Source organism: Ahaetulla prasina, chromosome 1, assembly GCF_028640845.1.
Source record: "Ahaetulla prasina isolate Xishuangbanna chromosome 1, ASM2864084v1, whole genome shotgun sequence".
Classification (NCBI taxonomy): domain Eukaryota; kingdom Metazoa; phylum Chordata; class Lepidosauria; order Squamata; family Colubridae; genus Ahaetulla; species Ahaetulla prasina.
The window spans coordinates 110,660,359-110,680,895 of record NC_080539.1 but is presented as its reverse complement, the minus strand read 5'-3'; the positions used below and the strand labels follow the sequence as shown (position 1 = coordinate 110,680,895).

Genomic DNA, 20,537 nt, shown 5'->3' with positions numbered 1-20,537 from the left:
GACCCAGATTGTCTCTGGCCATAATCAATCTCCACTAACCCAGAATACGTTGACCAAGACTCTAACCCATATTTACCAGCACAGTCCATGAAAATGGCAGATATGTCAAATCAAATGTGAGAAGATAAGGATGTATCAGTGTACAAATGTACAAGGGAAGGTCTTGAAAATAAAAGTACATTTAAGAATTGCTCGATATCTGTAGAATTTAAGGCAGATCCGACCTGATGCCAACTGAGTAAGGACTATGTAACTATAACTTTTAGTTAATATTCTTTGTCTAAGAGAAGTTTATTATTGGGAACAATAGGTTGCTTGCGAAGCTTGATGAGTGGATTCCCTTGCATTTGAATCCTAACTAACCTCCCTGACATCCTCATTTTTGCAGCTTGGAGGCTAATTTTCTTGTCTTGTGTTTCCGGGAATCTCAACATGGATTTGGAGTGGTGTGGCTTTGGTTTTTGGACTGACTTAGCAACTTGTATTGTTTTGATCCTGAGCAATATTTTGAATTTAGACTCTGGATGTTATAGTTAAGCTTTTCTTTATCTCCATCCCCAGCTCTGACCCAGGATAGGATACTGATATCAGTTTGAATAATAGTATCTATTTTGGTCAAGATACTCTGTAAACATATCTGAACGTTGTTTCTGTTTTTTTATAGACATTAAGTGAACTTACCTTCAGCAGCTGGGAGAAGAGCTGTGATTGCCGAGGTCTGTTCCAAAAATAGGGGGGGATACGATCCTGAACACAAGAGAGGCATGAAAGGCTATTAATTATAATAATATGCAGAATAATACATAATATATAATGAAGTACACTTGGAGATTACTTTTAAAAAAAGCAGTCCCTCAGCAGAATGGAGTTTCTTCTGAACTGCTTGTGTATATTGCTAAGTACCTCTTAGAATAAAAGAGGGCAGAACAAATAAAACCCTTTGATTTGAAGTTTTAGATGAGTGAGTGTGAAATCATAGAAATTAAAAATGCTGAATTATTTGCTGATCACTTTGTATTCGGGGTTAAAAAAACATCAATCCATACAAATCAAGCATTACACATTTAGAGCTCTTGATTGTTGGCCTGAAAGCCCTTTTCCTTCTGCTTGTAATAGAAAGGACTTTTCTAATTCATGAACATCTACCAGGTTGTGGAGACCTAAACACTTTAACAGCTGCTTTACTTTGTGTAGCATTTTACCAAGCCTTCATAGAAATGTCAGCTTGAGAGCAGCTACAGGGTAGCATGAGCAGATGGTGTATTTTTCAGAGAAGGGGATTATCATTTTGTGAAGAAAGCGAAGAAGTCAGGGGAGGTTTCCAAATCCTGTCGCTACTGGTTCGCTTGTGTGCATGCGCTTGTGTGCATGCGCAGAAGTGTCCGGGCAGGTGGGCGGAACCGCTGCTACTGGTTCACCCAATCCGGTGTGAACCGGTAGCAACCCACCACTGGAAGAAGAGTAGGACACAGAGAGTAGGACATTTAGAATACACAGGCGTAAAATACACCTCTACATTTTCCACAAGTGATCACACCCCCAGATGATCCATTCTAGAAGGTGGCTAGCATAGGCAATGTCACTGGAGTCATAACCAAAGCTAAAGGGAAATGTTTCTCCAGGATCAAGGGCAAAATCATGTTTAATTTGATTAGGAAAACCTTCGTCCACTTTAGTAGAATAACTTTGGCTAAAATGTTTTTCCTTTCCAATTACATGAGGGATATGTTGGCAATAAATGTCCTCTGAATCTGCTAGCATCTCTTTTAAACATAAACCCTCTTTTTTCCACCTTCACTCTAATAAAATATATATAATAAAATACTTTGGTATAACTTATTTCTTCTACTGTTACTTTCCATACATCTTGAAAATAGGCGTGAATTCACAAAAATGATTAGTAATATAAATCAGGATTATGACAACCAAAGCTTTGATGTTTTGAGATAATACAGTCAAATGCATTCATAAAAATGTATGCCTGCCGTATTAGGTTATTTTATTACACACTGGCATAGAAACTTTTACCTTGACAAATTTGGAATATATTTACACTCACAAACATACCGCAATATAGTTTTCCTCTTCTACATTTTAACTTTGAACACCTACTTAGCCCACCTGCCTATCCTCAAGTGGGAATTTAAAATCTCAGTTTTTAAGGGAGTTATAAGTTATGAAATATATAATGCAGTTTCTGGCTGAACATGGATGAGGTCATTCTGGTAGACTTTCATTCTGAAAGGAATTTCAACATGCTTCAATTTGACAAGGCTTTGAACCAAGCAGTCCCTTGAAGCTGCTTAGTGAAGCCTGCCTGGTCTGCTCCCTTTCAAGAGCTAAATGATGTGGCTATGTGGCTTTATTTCAGTGACTCCCTTAGTTTTTTCCTCACAGAGCTTGCAGTATAAAAGAAGGCTGACAGGAACTACTTCAGTGAGCACTGTGGGAGAAAGCTGAGACAACAAGTGGTCAAAATTGGCATTGCTCTATCAAACTCTGTTCCGGTTAAAAGTGGCGTTCCCCAAGGCAGCGTTCTTGGACCAACACTCTTCATATTATACATTAATGATCTCTGTGACTATATTACAAGTAATTGTGTTCTCTTTGCTGACGATGTCAAACTATTTAACACCACCAGCAATACAGCTATCCTCCAAAAAGACCTGGACTTCTTATCTGAATGGTCTAAAACTTGGCAACTCCAAATCTCAACTAGCAAATGCTCAGTCTTACATATTGGAAAAAAGAACTTAAACACTAAGTACAAGCTTGATGGACATTACCTTACTGATGACCCCCACCCTGTTAAAGATCTTGGAGTTTTCATTTCAAATGATCTAAGTGCCAAAGCCTACTGTAACTACATCGCAAAAAAAGGCTTTAAAAGTTGTAAACCTAATCTTGCGTAGCTTTTTCTCCAAAAACACTACACTACTAACCAGAGCATATAAAACATTTGCTAGACCAATTCTTGAATATAGCTCGACTGTTTGGAACCCATACCACATTTCTGACATCAATACAATTGAACATGTCCAGAAATATTTTACATGAAGAGTACTCCACTCCTCCGAATACAACAAAATACCTTATGCCGCCAGACTTGAAATCCTGGGTTTAGAAAATTTAGAACTACGCCACCTTCAACATGACCTGAGTTTAACTCATAGAATCATCTATTACAATGTCCTTCCTGTCAAAGACTACTTCAGCTTCAATCACAACAATACACGAGCACACAATAGATTTAAGCTTAATGTTAACCGCTCCAATCTTGATTGCAGAAAATATGACTTCAGTAACAGAGTTGTTAATGCTTGGAATACACTACCTGACTCTGTGGTCTCTTCCCAAAATCCCAAAAGCTTCAACCAAAAACTATCTACCATTAACCTCACCCCATTCCTAAGAGGTCTGTAAGGGAGAGCACAAAAGTGCCTACCGTTCCTGTCCTATTGTTTTCCTTCGTTATATCCAATTAATATATTACTATGAGTATGAGTATAATACATACTCATACTCATCTATATGTTTATGTGTTGTATAATTGTTTCATGCTTATGCTTATATATACTGTGTGACATAAATAAATACATAAATAAAATGTACATTCTCCATATTGCGTCTAAGAGGAATTACACCCTGTTCAGCACCAGCTTGGGCTATGCAGAATCCCAGAATCCATGAAAGGATGACTAAATCAAAGAGTCCTTAGGGGGCTCAACCCACAATTAGTTTGAAGTCTCCTCTTCCATATGAGAAGTCTTCAAAGCTGTTGGGTTTTATTTTAGGAGAAGAGCAACACAAAGAGATTCCCAAGCTGGAAATGGCTGTTCTAGATTGTAAAAAAAAATCTGAAGTCCATCCTCTGGATAGCCAGCACCAAACTCTCTTCTTCCAGAATGAGATGGATTCAGAGTTTCTGTTCTACAGAATTGAGCAATGGGAACATAGGCAGTTTTGAGTATTTGGACAAGGTATCCAACTTCTATTGGACTTTATTTATTTATTTATTTATTTATCAAATTTTTATACCGCCCTTCTCCCGAAGGACTCAGGGCGGTGTACAGCCAAAGATAAAACACAGAATATGTACAATTAAAACCAATTAAAAAATAGCAAATTACAAAAAAAGGCTGATAATCAAAATTTAAATTAAATTTTTTAAAAAAAAAAATATTAATAAAACCCCAATTTAAAATCAACTATTATGCCAGTCCCGCTTGAATAAATAAGTATGTTTTTAGCTCACGACGGAAGGTCCGAAGATCAGGCACTTGACGTAGGCCAGGGGGAAGTTCATTCCAGAGCGTTGATGCTCCCACAGAGAAGGCCCTACTCCTGGGGGCCACCAGCCAACACTGTTTGGCGGACGGCACCCTGAGGAGACCCTCTCTATGAGAGCGTACGGGTCGGTGGGAGGCATAGGGTAACAGCAGGCGGTCTCGTAAGTACTTAAGCAATGATGCCACAAGACACCCTACAGCCTGAAACCTATCTTGCCTACTTTTTTTTCTGCCTCCAGTATTTGATGACCAAACCTTCTGACCAACAGGAATATGGAGAAAGGACAAGTGGGTAGCATTACCTAGTTATAAGCCTATTTCCTCAGGAAGGCCTGTATAACCTTTGTCATGGTCAGATCACTCTCTTCTTCGCCTAGACTTTCTGACCGCCATTCACCACCGCAGGGAGGCGGAGCTGACACGTTGGTTCCGCCCCAGGCGCCTGATGGACCCTGATGGGTTCCGGACGGAGCTTGGGCCGTTTCCTGAGGGTCTGGCTCACGGCTCGGCTGAGGAACTTGTGGCGGCCTGGGAACGGGCCGCGGCGGGGGCCTTAGACCGTGTCGTGCCTTTGCGGCCTCTGACCCGGCGCAGGTCCCAACCGGCTCCTTGGTTCTCCGAGGAGCTGAGAGGGATGAAGCGCCGGAGAAGACGCCTAGAGAGTTCCTGGAGGTCTAGCCGCTCGAAGCTGATCGGACACTAGTGAAGTCCTATACTAGGACTTACCTAGTGGCATTGAGGAAGCGGCGTAGCTCGCCTCCTCCCTCATTGCATCGGCAGATAACCGCCCAGCCGCCCTGTTTGGGTGACTCGCTCCCTCCTACATCAGGGGAGCGGGATGACCCGTTGCAGGGGCGTGCTGAGGAGTTTAACGGTTATCTATCGATAAAATCGTTCAACCGGGATGGCTTGGACCAAGATTGCGGTGATGCGGGTGAGATGCTCGAGGGTGGTCTTGGCGATATTGTTTGGGATGAATTTGACCCTGTGGCTCCTGAGGACATGGACAGGTTGCTGGGTAGGCTGAATGCCACCACATGTTTACTGGACCCGTGCCCCTCCTGGCTGGTGCTGGCCACTCGGGAGGTCACACGAGGCTGGCTCCAGGCGATTCGATCGCTTCTTTGGTGGAGGTGTCTTCCGGCCGCCTTGAAAGAGGCGGTGGTGAGGCCCTCCTTAAGAAGCCTTCCTGGACCCGGCTGTTTTAGGTAATTATCGTCCGGTCTCCAACCTTCTGCGGCGAAGGTTGTAGAAATATGGTGGCATATCAGTTCCCCTTGCACCTGGATGAAGCTGTCTATCTAGACCCGTTCCAGTCCGGTTTCCGGCCCGGTTACAGCACGGAGACGGCTTTGGTCGCGTTGGTGGATGATCTCTGGAGGGCCAGGGATAGGGGTTGCTCCTCTGCCCTGGTCCTATTAGACCTCTCAGCGGCTTTCGATACCATCGACCATGGTATCCTGCTGCGCGGTTGGAGGATTGGGAGTGGGAGGCACCGTTTATCGGTGGTTCTCCTCCTATCTCTCCGACCGGTCGCAGTCTGTGTTGACAGGGGGCAGAGGTCGGCCCCGAGGCGCCTCACTTGTGGGGTCCCGCAGGGGTCGATCCTCTCGCCCCTTCTGTTTAACATCTACATGAAGCCGCTGGGTGAGATCAACAGTGGGTTCGGTGTGAAGTACCAGCTGTATGCGGATGGCACCCAGCTGTACTTTTCTACACCGGACCACCCCAACGAAGCTATCGAAGTGCTGTCCCAGTGTCTGGAGGCCGTACGGGTCTGGATGGGGAGAAACAGGCTCAAGCTCAATCCCGCCAAGACAGAGTGGCTGTGGATGCCGGCATCCTGGTACAGTCAGCTTAATCCGCGGCTGACCATCGGTGGCGAGTCATTGGCCCCGATGGAGAGGGTCCGCAACTTAGGCGTCCTCCTGGACGAACGGCTGTCTCTAGAAGATCATTTGACGGCTGTCTCCAGGAGAGCGTTCTACCAGGTTCGCCTGGTACGCCAGTTGCGCCCCTTTCTGGACCAGGATGCCCTATGCACGGTCACTCACGCACTCGTGACGTCTCGCCTGGATTACTGCAATGCTCTCTACATGGGGCTCCCCTTGAAGGGCATCCGGAGGCTGCAGTTAGTCCAGAATGCGGCTGTGCGGGTGATAGATGGAGCCCCTCGTGGCTCCCGTATAACACCCATCCTGCGCAGACTGCACTGGCTACCTGTGGCCTTCCGGGTGCGCTTCAAGGTTTTGGTGACCACCTTTAAAGCGCTCCATGGCATTGGGCCGGGTTATTTACGGGACCGCTACTGCTACCGAATACCTCTCACCGACCCGTGCGCTCTCACAGAGAGGGTCTCCTCAGGGTGCCGTCAGCGAGGCAATGTCGTCTGGCGACACCCAGGGGAAGGGCCTTCTCTGTGGGGGCTCCCACCCTTTGGAACGAACTACCCCCCGGACTCCGTCAGCTTCCGGACCTTCGGACCTTCCGCCGCGGGCTTAAAACATACTTATTTAATTGTGCAGGACTGAGCTAGATTTTAAACTTATGGGTTTTAATTGGGTTTTATTTGTATATTTTAATTAACGGGCTTTAAAATAAGTTTTTTAATTGTTTTTATTCTGTATTTATGTGTTTTTAAGCGCCTGTGAACCGCCCTGAGTCCTTCGGGAGATAGGGCGGTATATAAATATGATTAAATAAATAAATAAATAAATAAAAATAAGAGTACCTCAGCATATTAAAATGTAGGAACTGTACATTTCAAACATTGCAGCTCAGCAAACCTCATACGTTTTTCTCTCCCTGCCTTTTATAACTAGGAGAGGATTGGGGTTAGTCTGAAATTAAAATCTTGAATATAAGTATCTATCTGATAGCTGAGATTTCAGATGTTGCATTATAATGGGTAACTTTCCTTCTCTTGCCTCCCACTTGCAGCAAGTTGAATCCATTCAGTTCTGCTTTGGAAATGCTGCCCAAATGTCTGGAACAGGTCTAGGTAGAAGCAGATGACTGAAAAATTGTGAGAATTGGGGTTAAGAAATTGCAAGAGGAACCATTAAGTGGCTTTCAGCATGCTCTTCCTGTCTCCAAAAGGGAAACGAAGACAGGAGCAGGGCATGTACGTGTATTTGCATCTTGTGTCTGCAAATGTTTTACATGTTGTATGTTTGTAAAGTTTTACCAGAAAAAATAATGTGATTCATTTATACATTATATTTTGAAAAAGTGTGATGTACCGAATAAATTCAAAAGTGGCCCAGAGATTTTTCTAAGAACAGGCTGAATCATTTTTCAGGAAACAGCCCATTTTCTTAGAAAACAATTTCACATTCGTCTCTTTTTATAACTCATATTTTCCAGCACCTCATCACTACGTAATTTTAAATAACATTCTTCTCCTGTCTCATTTGCTTTGAATGCTTAAAACACAAGATAAGCCATCTTAAAAGTTTTCCCTGGATTCTAATTTTGTAAATTACAATATATTAGTCAATAGCAAATGAGAACATTTTCTGTAAAGAGGGGTCGCTGATCTGGGGAAAATCTTGGCCAATAATACTAATCTTTTTGTTGAAATTTTTATTTTCGGCATTATCATTCTATAATCTCCAGAACTTGCTTAACCAACAGGACAAAACTAAAGCAAAAGACATGTTATTCTTCCTTTTATGTGAACGTGCCTTTTTTGACTGAAAGCAAACTCAAGGAGTCATAGTCAGGATAGAAGAATAGCTAGGTGTAAAGGTGTATGAATTGGCAAATCATGAAGACAAAAAAACCAATAAGGACAAGAAGGCAAAGGAAATGCCCAAGGTTAACCTAAACCAATTTTCCAACAGTAGGAAGTTAAGGAGTTAAGAAGAAAACCAGGGTAAAGATACAGAAAGTTAAGGCCCGGTGGAAGTCAAATAAAAGACCTTGTTACCACTATTTGCAATTATAACATAATAGAACTAATTCATGCCTGCAGATACTTTCCCTAGAGTGATTTGAGAATGAGCGTGTACAATAAATACACATAACATTATAGAAATAAGGCAGCTTTTGCTACCATGAAAAACAGCAGGAAAAAGAAAAGAGCAGTAACTGTTTATTAATTACTGTTTTATTAGGAAATAGGGCATTCTCAATGTCATTGCAAATAACTGTCTTACTGTAAAAAAATTATTGAACATATTCATTAATTCTCTGTGTGAGAGAACATTCATTAGAAAAATAAAATGGCTAACAACCCCAAAGGTTGTGTAAATTTAAATAATGATCCAATAGTCTGGCAAAACTTCCAAGTCCAGCTTTTTACTCAACTATATATTTCTTATTTGTTTGTAGGGAACCTTGAGGAATAGGGGCAACAAATGACAATATGTGCATAGGGAGATCATCACCTAAATGCTGTGAATTACATGCATCTATCAGCTATCAGGATACAGTGGAAGTCTTTGTGTAATAAAATCAATGGCACCATCTTGGTTTGCTGTAAACACTGCTGGCTTAAAAGTAGAGTTTTCATTAATAATGAGATTCCATTATTACAGCTATCTTCAGAAGCAGGGGATTAGATACAATTCCAATTGCAACAGAGTGCTACACACAGTTTGTAATCAAAATGCTTAATGAAAATAGTCTTGCTGATATCTCGCACACTACAGGATACCATGAGGTCAGTTTGTCCTGTGGGGAGACTATAATATGTCTAGTGAGCAATAATAAGCACCAGTGCAATTAATCATTTACATGCTTATAAAATCTAATAGATTAGCTATTGACCAGAGAAAGATAATAGGATGTCCTTCCACTCTTACTATCGCTATACCACAATTATTTTTGACAGAGGGTTAATGTCAATAGAAGCTTGCATAAACACACACCTATATAAACAAACACACACAAGATGAATGATAATAATTTAAAAATCTATTTGTTGCTCAGGTGATTAAAATTTTATCATCAAAATATTTAGTATGTGTTACCTAACTATTTTTTTTTATAAAGGAAATCTTCAAGCATGATCTCTCAAGAAACCTCTTTAAGGCAAATTCTATGGATGTTACTGGTATTTTGTATCATTCCAAAATGACTTGATTAAGAAGGGTAAGCATTACTGAAATCATAAACCTCGAGATCATAATGCTGTGATGGCAAACCTATGGCACGCAGAGCCCTCTTTGTGGGCACATGTGCCATTGCCCCAGCTCAGAGCCCTCTCTGTGGGCAGGTGCGCCGTCACCCCAGCTCAGCTGGCTGGTCATCGAGTTTCCAGCAGTCTGGCATGCATGCATGTGTGCGCATTCCAGTTTGGGCACTTTGTGCTTAAAAGGTTCACCATCACTATCATAGTGCATAGAAGGACTTTATATTGTGTTAGACACCTTGTGATCTGGTTTTTCTGGTTCAGAAGATAAGCGGGATGGACTTAAATCACCAGGAATTCCTGGAGTTTGGAAGCTGAAAAATCCATCTAGCACAACGTATATGAACATGTCTATGAAGCTGAGCTTAACTTGAAGGAAATGTTACTTTTTAAAAACAGCATGCCTACTTAGTATTTTAAGTGGCTATGACTCTACAAGTTCTCCGGCTAAGCTTTTTCTAATCTTGTTTTCTATAAGTCTTTACAATGTAGTGGCCATGTTTTTTTAACATGCAAAATATAGGCTTGGCAGTGACATACTGCATTCAGGCCAAACTATCTACATAAATGTGTTTAAATGGATGTTAGCTATTGTGTCTAACTGGAGTAGGATTATACCTTTATTTTCAAAGGATTATATATTTTTTTGACTATAGCAGAAACATAGTTCAATTGATTTGGATATTCATGGATTCCTTCAATTCACAAATCTCTTCATCTCTTGATCTCTTCAAACCATTTTCTGCAGAAGTATTTTCAATTCTTCCTCCTATTTCTCCTTTCCCCATTCTAAATGCTAGTTAGACTTCAGTTTAGAATTTAAAAAAAACCTGAAGATTTGTGTGCATTTTCATTGGATTCATTGTCACATGTGCAGTTTTATACACAATTGTTCATAAAGCAAACTATGGTATCTAATATATATATAATTTTTGCCATTAATACTGGATGACGTTGATTATTAAGGGTGGGTTGCCTGCTCAGCTGAAAACTAAATAGACATAGAATATGCATGTAGATTCTTGTACATAACTTTTCTTTGAGAAAAGCATAATACAATTCAGGAAAGCAAATACCAAACTAAAAACACATTTCACATAATGGTTCAATGGAACAGAATTCAATAACATTGCACTAAATTGCAAAGCAAATCATTTCCTTGTTATCCCTCTTTATTAATGTGCAATTAGCAATATTTATCCTATCTTTCCTCCATGGTGCCCAGATAATATGACCAATATTTTATCTTCATTGCAATCTCCTAGGTAGAATAGGCTGAGCAACAGTGATTGAGTTAATTCAGTGTCTTTCAAGCAATTCAGGAAATTAAAAAAATTAATCTGGATAGGGGGAAGAGAAATGTAACCCTTCTTCTCCAGTCATTATCCTGATAAAAACTACTCCAAGCAGTAAAATTAAAACTAGAAAAGGTTCCCAGTGACACTAGTGAGAACTTGTTTCCCTGTTGCTAATTACAGCATGAGGGTAATTTTGTTAGAATTACACTTCCCCTCCCCATGTACTGTGGTCTTAATGAATATTGCTCCCTCCATACTTAGAATTTTTTAAAATTCCCCACAGACACATAATTAAAGCATGGTGCATAATTAAAGGAAGTTAATAGTAGTTGAGTAGCAGAAGGAGAGTAGTTCTATTTTAGTTATGCTTAGGCTCATTCGTTGCTATCTGTAAATTCGTTTCAGATGTTTTCCACATCTGATTGCTAAATCAGAGACATTTATGTGTATTCACATAATTTCTCCATTCGTTTTGAATTTCTCCTCCCTTTGTGTATCTTTGTGTTATGTGCTAGTTGTGTGGCCATTCCTGGATTATGGGGTTTTGCTCACAGTCACTCATTCCCTGGTCACCCCCCAAATGGATTACTTTAATGCATTCTACATAGCAATAGCAATAGCACTTAGACTTATATACCACTTCACAGTGCTTTACAGCCTTCTCTAAGTGGTTTAGAGTCAGCATATTGCCCCCAACAATCTGTGTCCTCATTTTTACTGACCTCAGAGGGATTGAAGACTGAGTCAACCTGATAAGACCTGAACTGCCAAACTGCTGGCAGCCAGTGATCAGCAGAAGTTGCCTGACTTACTGCACTCTAACAACTCCGCCATCACATGGGGCTGCCCTGGTGCAAAATGCAGTAACATGGGCAGTGATATGTGATATTTTGTAAACACTCCAGCTCCTTTTTTTACGGTCCTGTACTCCCTTTGGTCCCCTTGTTTTTATTTACATTTAATAATTTTAATTGGCTTTTGTATAATGTTCATTTGTTGGTTAGTTTATGCCATAAATAAAAAAATTACAAATTTGATAATTAAATATAAATATCACAACTGTTAAAATGGCATCCTGACAGCAACCAGCCATCAACCACAGGGCCTCTTTTTTGGGGGCCCTCTTTTTTTTGGGATGGTGGTCAATTTTTAAGAAGGAAATTGTTTTATCCATTGAAAGTCCTGAAACCCTGTCTCCAGATCTTGAACTCATTGACTTTAGGGGTGAGAATTTTGATCTGAAAGAAGCCATGCACCCATTGAACATGATTTAATATTTTTACTTGCTTTCATTGTAAAGGATTCTAATTAGTTTAATTAGGATAGTGTAAAGCATAATTTTTGGTTATAAGCCACATGCTGTGCAGACTATAGCCAAAGGGTATTTCATAGATATATGTTTTAGGTCTGGGGACTCAAGATAGAGTCTTCCCCCCTCTTTATCTTTTCTTCACAACAACTGTGTGAGCTATGTTAAACTGTGAGAGTGTGAACAGTCCAAACATACCTGCTAATTTCATGACTGAATGGCATTTAATATGTCATCTATGATAGGGGTACCCAATCCCCAGGTCGTGACCCACAACCGCCCTGAGCCATTCAGAACCGCGCCACAGAAGTGGTGGGCAAGTGTGTGTATCCCTACTTGCATGAGGAGCAAGTGCGCGCATGCGAGCATGCTCCATTTGTGTGAGAGGTGGGCGTGCGTGCCCGCCGCTCACACAAATGAAGCTGCGCATTCGCCTGACCACTGCTCATGCAGAACAGAATTTCATGCAGAACAGAATTTCATCACGGACTGGCAGGGGGAACAGAATTTCCTGTCCCTCCCTGCCAGTCCGTAAGGCCAGCAAAATTGAGGAACTCTTATCTATGACACTTCCTTTCCTATATATTTCAGCTATAACAGCCAAAAGTCGACTTGAACTTTTTACCAGAAACTCAGAACGTAATTGTAAAATCTAAGGGGAAGCCAGATTCACATAAAACCACATTACTAACTTATCAACTACGGTGATTCACTTTACAGTTGTAGCAACTATGGTCGTAAAATGAGGCAAAACTCACTTAACTTACTTAAATGTTTCACTTAACAACATAAATTTTGGGCTCAACTGTGGTCGTAAGTCGAGGACTACCTGTAATGGCTGAAATATTAATTTACCTTGGAATAAGTCCTATTAAACTGAGTGAAACTTACTCTTGAGTGGGTATAAACGAGATTTCAGTCTAGTCTAGATCAATGCGTCAAAGCAGATCTATGTGTAGGAAAGTTGAAAAGTTGCAATCCCAGAAGCTAAGTATTCATTTTTTGGCATATTAAACTTTTTATAGATTGCAGGAGAATGGGATAAATATGGGAAACATTTCAAGTAACTTAATGGGATGGCTACTAGCAAACATAAGCAGTAATTGAAAATTTTCCTGGGTAAGCCTTGTCCAAGATGACGAGGGCTACAGAATGAACATCTGATTCAGCTCAGTGTTTTTGGATAGAACTGTCTTGCACTGAGAAACCTGTTTGTGGATCCTCACATCTCAGATTAGTTCTTGATTGGGTATATGTATGAAATAACACTTTGAATCGAAAATATTATTGTTATTCGGGGGGGGAAAGCAATAATAGTGTCCAGTTTTCATTTTATTCTTGCTAAACACTGTAAAAGATGAAGTATCCTTTTTCCTCAGTTCTGCACATTATTATACATATTACAAAACCCCTTGCATATAGAAGTACAGAGGAAAAAATTTTCCACACATAACCGGCCATCATAAAGTGAAATTATATTTGCTGAATGCAAAAATAGGAATATATATTCTTCAGTTAGAGCTCACAAGAATTCTAAAGAGTAACCTAAATTATGTACATGGCAGCATATGAAATTCTATAAAATCCATGAAAAACATTTCCCTTTACTGTGATCTGTTATTATCATTTACATTTTGGAATCTAATGAATGACCTCTACCAAAGCACATTCACTTGCTTTTGAAATGTAAGCAATACAGAGACTATTACCTCAATTTTGTGCAGCAGCAACATAACAGCACACTATTCAGGATTACTATGCAGTAGTATGCAGCTACTGCAAGAAGGCCAGAAGGCTGTTACCTATTGCCCATTTCCTGTTTTTCTTCTCCTTCTTCAATTGTGATGACACAATGATTGATGGTGGTGTTGCTACTGACAAAGTTAGAAGGAATAATTCCTTTCTATTTCTGTTCCTTTTTTCAAACCCATTAGAATTGAGTGAGGATAAAGATCAAAATGGCCACAAAGGCTATAGAGAGGCAAGAGATTGAACCATATGACCACAGTAGTCCCTTCCACCTTTATGGTTCTATAAGGTTACATTTCTGTGGGCCAATCTAGGTCTTTGCCTTAATAACAGAAGTCAGAAGGGACAATTAACCCTCAGATTCATAGAGTTAGTTGACCGTGGGAATTAGGTAACCATAACCACATCATGATTAATTGCTTGGTTAATTTTCTCAAATTCTATGTTTATAAAACATGCATAGCCCTCCCACACAAACCATGTAAATGGTTATGTCAACAGACCTTTATTTATAGTCGAATTAAATAAATTGGTGCCCTCTATAATACTGAGAAACATACTTTAGAGAGATTTCTGTAGGATTTTTTTAGCATTAGCAACTCCCTTTAAAATGCCCAGGTAAGAAAGCAATACATTTATATTCTTGGTTTATTAACTGGCAATACTCAGAAAAACATTCATTTCTGCTTGTTTTGAAAATGGCATGCTAAGAAAAGATATGGAAAGAGGTGCCATATCAGAAAAGGAAGTGGATGTGGTTATGGTTACCTAATTCCCATGGTCAACTAACTCTATGAATCTGAGGGTTAAGTGGCATTGGTAATTATATCCCTTTCCCTAAAAGTAGAAGAACCTTGAATCTCATCAAGATCAGTGGAAAAAAATGAGCTGTTATTCATGATCCAAAGGCAGCCTACCTAATCACTACATTTATTACATAGAGGATTTGAATGTCTTTCAAGTTTCACACACTTTATATTAATTCATAATTTTTCTTGACTATAATTAGTTTCCTAAAATATTTTAGCAAGTCGCCATACTCATTTTTTCAGAAATAACCATATTCTTATGATCACCATGTCACAAGCTTCAGACCTGCAAAGTAGATGGTGAGGGGGGACGGACGGACTGGATTTGGGGAAAAATATTTGGATGTTTCTTTTGGATTTTTAAAAATGTTATATTTCTACTTTTTGGATTTGAGTACAATTTTTTCACCTGTTATCCACCTCAAAATTGATGACATGATGTTAATTATCATCAGTTATGGTCAGAAAGCTTTGGCAAACTTATAGAAAGGAAAATTTATCTATGGTCCTGGAAGTTTTGGTTTTGGTTTTTTTGTTTTTGGTGGTTACATACCAGTATAAACCCAACACACACACCCCAAAATCACTTTTTTTCTATCCTAAAAACTCCAACTGGTTCAAAATATCTTCATGAGATATTTGTCCCTGCTTTTGATTTTTTTGGTCAGTCTTTTGATGCTTTCTACTATCTTAAGAAAATACAACGAAACCTTACTTCAAGTAACTATTTTATCTTTCCTATGGCATAAAAGCATCATGCAAACAATCAGTATGCCATCTGCTAAAGAAAGCATCTTCCTTCTTTATCAAATCTCCGCTGATTTCATCTTTTTATATTGACATTAACTTACATGCATGCAACTACAGAAAAATTTATTAGAAGCTTTAACGGATCAAGCCATTTGTTAATATGCTTTATTTAACCTGTGCACTCTCAGTTTCCATGTTTAACAACACACACACGCAAACACACAGGGAGATATTTGAAGAGCACAAAATAGTAGAAGCTCTGAGAAAAACCAAACATTTCATTGACAGCATTCATTTCAAATACCTGTGTACAAATTCCCGTGTGCAAACATGTCAATCATATAACGACAGAATGCAAATTGATCTGGCAGAATAGAAGGAGGAAAAAAGAGCAATAAGGCATAATTAGATTTTTTTTAAAAAATGAAGATTAAAAAAAAGAGTACTGTGCTGGAACTCTTAATGACTTTTTATTTCTTGAAGTAACCATGAAACAAATGATAGCATTGGTGTTTCTTTTTAAAGATTCTTCCATAGAAATTTCCTTCAGGCTTTCTGCACAAATATAGTGTTCCCAATGGCCAGGACTCTCTAGGTCATGGGTAATATTGAGGACCAAATCACCAGTTCTTTTCCCTACTTCCACCTTCCCAAATTAGTCACTTTCCACAAAGGTTGGGACTGAAATTCATCAGCAGAGCAAAAGGCTGTAATAGCTGGGAGTTGCAATCCCAGATCATGTACAGAATGCCAGGTTGAAAAACTGCTGGAACTCATTTTTTTTTCCTAACCGAGGGATTTGCATTTAAGTAATCTAAATGTTTCCAGTATGGACAGTTAAGCTAACTAAGGCAGGGGTCTCCAACCTTGGTCCCTTTAAGACTTGTGGGTCCCAGAGTCCCCCAGCCAGCAAAGGTTGGAGACCCCAGAACTAAGGGATAGACAATGTGAGACCTTTAAGAGATGACTGAACCACTATTTCCAATAGCCCTAGCTATCTTGCTCAATGGGGAGTAAAGCTGAGTGTCTTGAGTCTAGCAACATGAAATGGGCTATTCCTGAACTAGGCAATGTAGTCCAAATGTTTCTGGCATTTATTTATAGGACAACTGTATCCTCTTGTTAATCACTATTTTCATTTTAAGACTGATTTAATAACCATAGATATTTTAATTGAAAATGTAATATTGTCTGTTCAATACTGGTCTTTGAGAATAGATAAAAACAAATTCCTATTGCAGCGCCAGGAGCATTTTCTGTTAAAGCACTAGAATTCCCATTAAAATAATAAATATTAAAAAATATCAATGGACAAGTGAAAATAGACAATCAATAACAGCTTTGCTGGCTGAGGGACTCTGGGAGTTGAAGTCCACAAGTCTTTAAGGTACCAAGGTTGGAGACCCCTGATCAATAAGACCAGTGGTTCTCAACTTTTTCTTCACCATGGACCCCTTACCTTTTGTGGCCATAACCACGGCTACAGGCCACCCAAGACTTAAATCAAAATTTAAATCATAGCATTTCTTCAAGCCTTCATGGACCCCCCCCCATGATGACATCAACTGCCCCCAGGGGTCCACAGACCACAAGCTGAGAACCACTGAACTCTACCCTCAACAAATTTATGCAATTTATCAATTAAACAGTGATAAATTTATATATAGGCTAAAATGAAGAAAGAAGTGTTAAATAAAGCTCAAGATTCTATGTGTCAATTGCACTTCAGAGGATGCTTACATACAATCATTTTAATAAAGAAACAGTATATAAATATGAAAGCCAGTGCGTCAAATGCCCTCCTCCTCCTCCTCCTCCTCCTCCTCCTCCTCCTCCTCCTCCTCCTCCTCCTCCTCCTCTTCTTCTTCTTCTTCTTCTTCTTCTTCTTCTTCTTCTTCTTCTTCTTCTTCTTCTTCTTCTTTCTCCTCCTCTTCCTTCTTTGTCTTGAAACAATGGTTGGAAGCTAACCAAGGAGAGAAGTAACCTAGAACTAAGGAGAAATTTTGTAATGGTGAGAGCACTCAACCAATGGAATAGCTTGCTTTCAGAAGTTGCGGGTGTTTCATCATTGAAAGCTTTCAAAAAGAGAGATGGACATCCATTTGTCTGAAATGGTATAGGGTCTCCCGCTCGAGCAGGGGGTTGGACCAGAAGATCTCTGAGGTCCCTTCCAATTCTATTATTCTATGTTCTATGTTTCTTCTGCTGCTTCTGCTTCTTCTTCTTCTGCCCTAGGGCTGAGAAGGACTGTCCCGAAGTCACCCAGCTGGCTTCATATCTAAGGCAGGCTAGAACTCACAGTCTCCCAGTTTCTAACCTGGTGCCTTACCCACTACATCAAACTGGCTCTCATCTTCATTTTAAAAAGCACATTTAAAAAAAAACACACACACACACAAGGTAAATCTGCATGTACGAAATAGACATCTGCAAAAGAATTGATGAAACATAATCATACATGCATAAGTCCATAAATCCAAAAGAATTAACTTCTGTAATTATACGACTCCTATAAAGAATTTGCATTCAGAAGATAAATTTCCATTTGGCACAAAGTATTTGTACTGAAAGACAACTTTCAAATTTACTACCCCCAAGTCTCAGAAACATTTTTTTTTCTTTCTTTCACCAGGGCCAAGCTCCTTGCATTACTTCTAAGTTCTTGTCTCTAGTCACTGGCAAGGCTATGTAACAATTTTGAAAACAGCAATGGCCATTGGACTGTCGGCAGAGCTTGTAGTGGTCATTTCAGCATAATTTTAGTTATCTGCTCCACAAAAATAAACATCTTCCCTTTCCTTTGGGCAGCATTTGTGATCCAATTATAAAAGGAGTTTGCAGACCATTTAAAATTAAAACATTTGGAGGCAGAAGAAAATTAACTGCATGATAAATCTGTGCAGCAGAAAATGATTTATCGATTCTAATTTATTTTCTTATTCAATTAAATAAAATATATTAAGTTTAATTTTAATTTATCTGCAGCTGCTACAAAATAAAAGCTACTACATTCAACAGATGGAAAATAAAAATAATAATAACAGAGTTGGAAGGGATCTTGGAGGTCTTCTAGTCCAACCCGCTGCCCAGGCAGGAAACCCTACACCATTTCAGACAAATGGTTATCCAACATTTTCTTAAAAATTTCCAGTGTTGGAGCATTTACAACTTCTGCAGGCAAGTTGTTCCATTAATTAATTGTTCTAACTGTCAGGAAATTTCTCCTTAGAAATGTTGGGCTCTTGCTGAAGAATTCAGGTCAAGTTTGCCTTTCTGGGCTCTTTACAGACTATTTCCATTAGCAATGCTTTTCTACTAATTCCACTGGAAAGAACTGGATTTTTAAGCTTTATGAATTGCCACCTGATATTCATCTGGAAGAGGAATGCACAAAAACATCAGCTGTGGTTTCCACTGAGGTCTAAATTAGATAACGCACAGGTTGTATTCCCCTGCTCCAATCTGCAATTTTCCTGGCTTCCCTGGAAGCACACAAAGGGCCACTCTGCATTATGATCAACTGGTACGGAAGAGAATAAGTAATCCTTTCCCCCCAGCGTTTCTGTTGTTGAAAACTCATACTCCTTGGCAGGCAATGCTTGGGTATGGAGGTCAGTATTGAACCACGATCCCGGATGAATGAATTAAAAAATAAATAAAATCAAAGGAATTTGGGGAAAACATTCGGTTTCTCACAGCACGAACATAATCCCGATATTTTAACATTATTTTTAAAAAAACTAGACAACGTGCAAATTATATAACCATGGCAATTAGTTAATTGCCATGGTTATATAATTTGCACGTTGTCTAGTTTTGCTCTGCAGTTTCCATCCATTCTTTCTGGATAGCTTTGGAAAATTCACATTACCTCCTGGCTTTTTTTTTTTTTAATCCAGGCAGAAAAATCCATGTGCATTGCGATAAAGGGTTGATTTATGCTTATGACAAACATGTGTCAGTTATCAGTTTCAAAATTTTACACTCTATATCTCAATTGAATCATCTTTCAATTTATTAAACCATGAATTACATCCGGGGGGGGAGGGTGAAGGGACAGCAGTGAAACCAGCCAATATTTGTTCACCTTTACGATGTGTCCTTCACTGGAATTGGCAAAAAAACTGATGCTGAAGACAACCAGTTTCACCAGTGGTGAAATCCATTGTTTTTTTACTACCAGTTCTGTGGGAGTGGCTTGATGGGCGTGGTGTGGTTTGTGGGCGCGGCTTGAAAAGATACTGCAAAGTCTCCATTCCTACCCCACTCCAGGGGAAGGATACTGCAAAATCTCCATTCCCACCCCACTCTGGGGCCAGCCAGAGGTGGCATTTGCCGGTTCTCCGAACTACTCAAAATTTCCACTACCGGTTCTCCAGAACCTGTCAGAACCTGCTGGATTTCACCCCTGCACCTCACTCTAGCTATCAATAAAATATTTTTTTTCCAACGCAGAGCCAGGACCGTTGGCTAAATGTGTAAAACTATGGTACCTGCACTGCAGTTTGTATCAGACACTGATTACCACTAGGGATGACAAAAAAATCAATACAGTATATTTGATCACTATTTCATGTGTAAACTTTCATGTACCCATTCTGCCAAAAATATTTTTAAAGCTTTCCACCAAAATGCATACATTAACTCATATTTAAATATATGTGTTTATATTTTCCTCATAAAATATTTATAGCGGCATTATCTGATAAACACACATATAACCATATTTTATCATAAAGTGCTGATTTTAAAGAACATTAATAGATTTTTTTTTAAAAAAAAATTGACGACTGAAATTCAGAGAAACACAACATCTGAAGTAATGGAATGGAAAATGTCTGGGAAAGGGTTCAGGAGCCAAATGTTCCGCTCTTTCTCTACATCTACATCAGGGAAATCTCTTTTTTATTATGCAGAAGTGACCTAGCAGGGAAATGCAGAAATCTCACAATTTTCATTTTTGTTCTGATGGGTTGCAGCTTGTAGGGCAATCCTGCACTCAGGGTTGCTCTGCCAAAGGAAGAAATATTAAGTTCATACATTCTTCGTTCCATAACCCTATCAGCCCTTTGTCAGCTCAGTACATTTTACTCAAACTGAGAGCTCATTCAGAGAGTAATGAGAGCAATCTCTTCAGATATGAGCTCACCACCAGTGCTCCCAATTTCTATATGGCACATCTGTCAAAAAGACAGA

The 20,537-nt window shown here is 39.5% G+C and overlaps 1 protein-coding gene across 32 annotated transcripts in view; it reads right to left on the bottom strand.

The window, feature by feature from the left end:
• TRDN (triadin) overlaps positions 1-20,537 on the bottom strand; it is a 259,912-nt gene that overhangs the window by 151,405 nt on the left and 87,970 nt on the right. For 31 of the 32 annotated variants that reach the window (XM_058172483.1, XM_058172492.1, XM_058172547.1 and 28 more), the window contains exons 13-14: positions 15,646-15,705; positions 682-747 (exon numbers count right to left, since the gene is read on the bottom strand). In XM_058172483.1, the coding sequence (XP_058028466.1) occupies positions 682-747; positions 15,646-15,705 (126 nt within the window). The remainder of the gene's footprint in view (positions 1-681; positions 748-15,645; positions 15,706-20,537) is intronic. The other variant, XM_058172565.1, reaches the window with a different exon arrangement.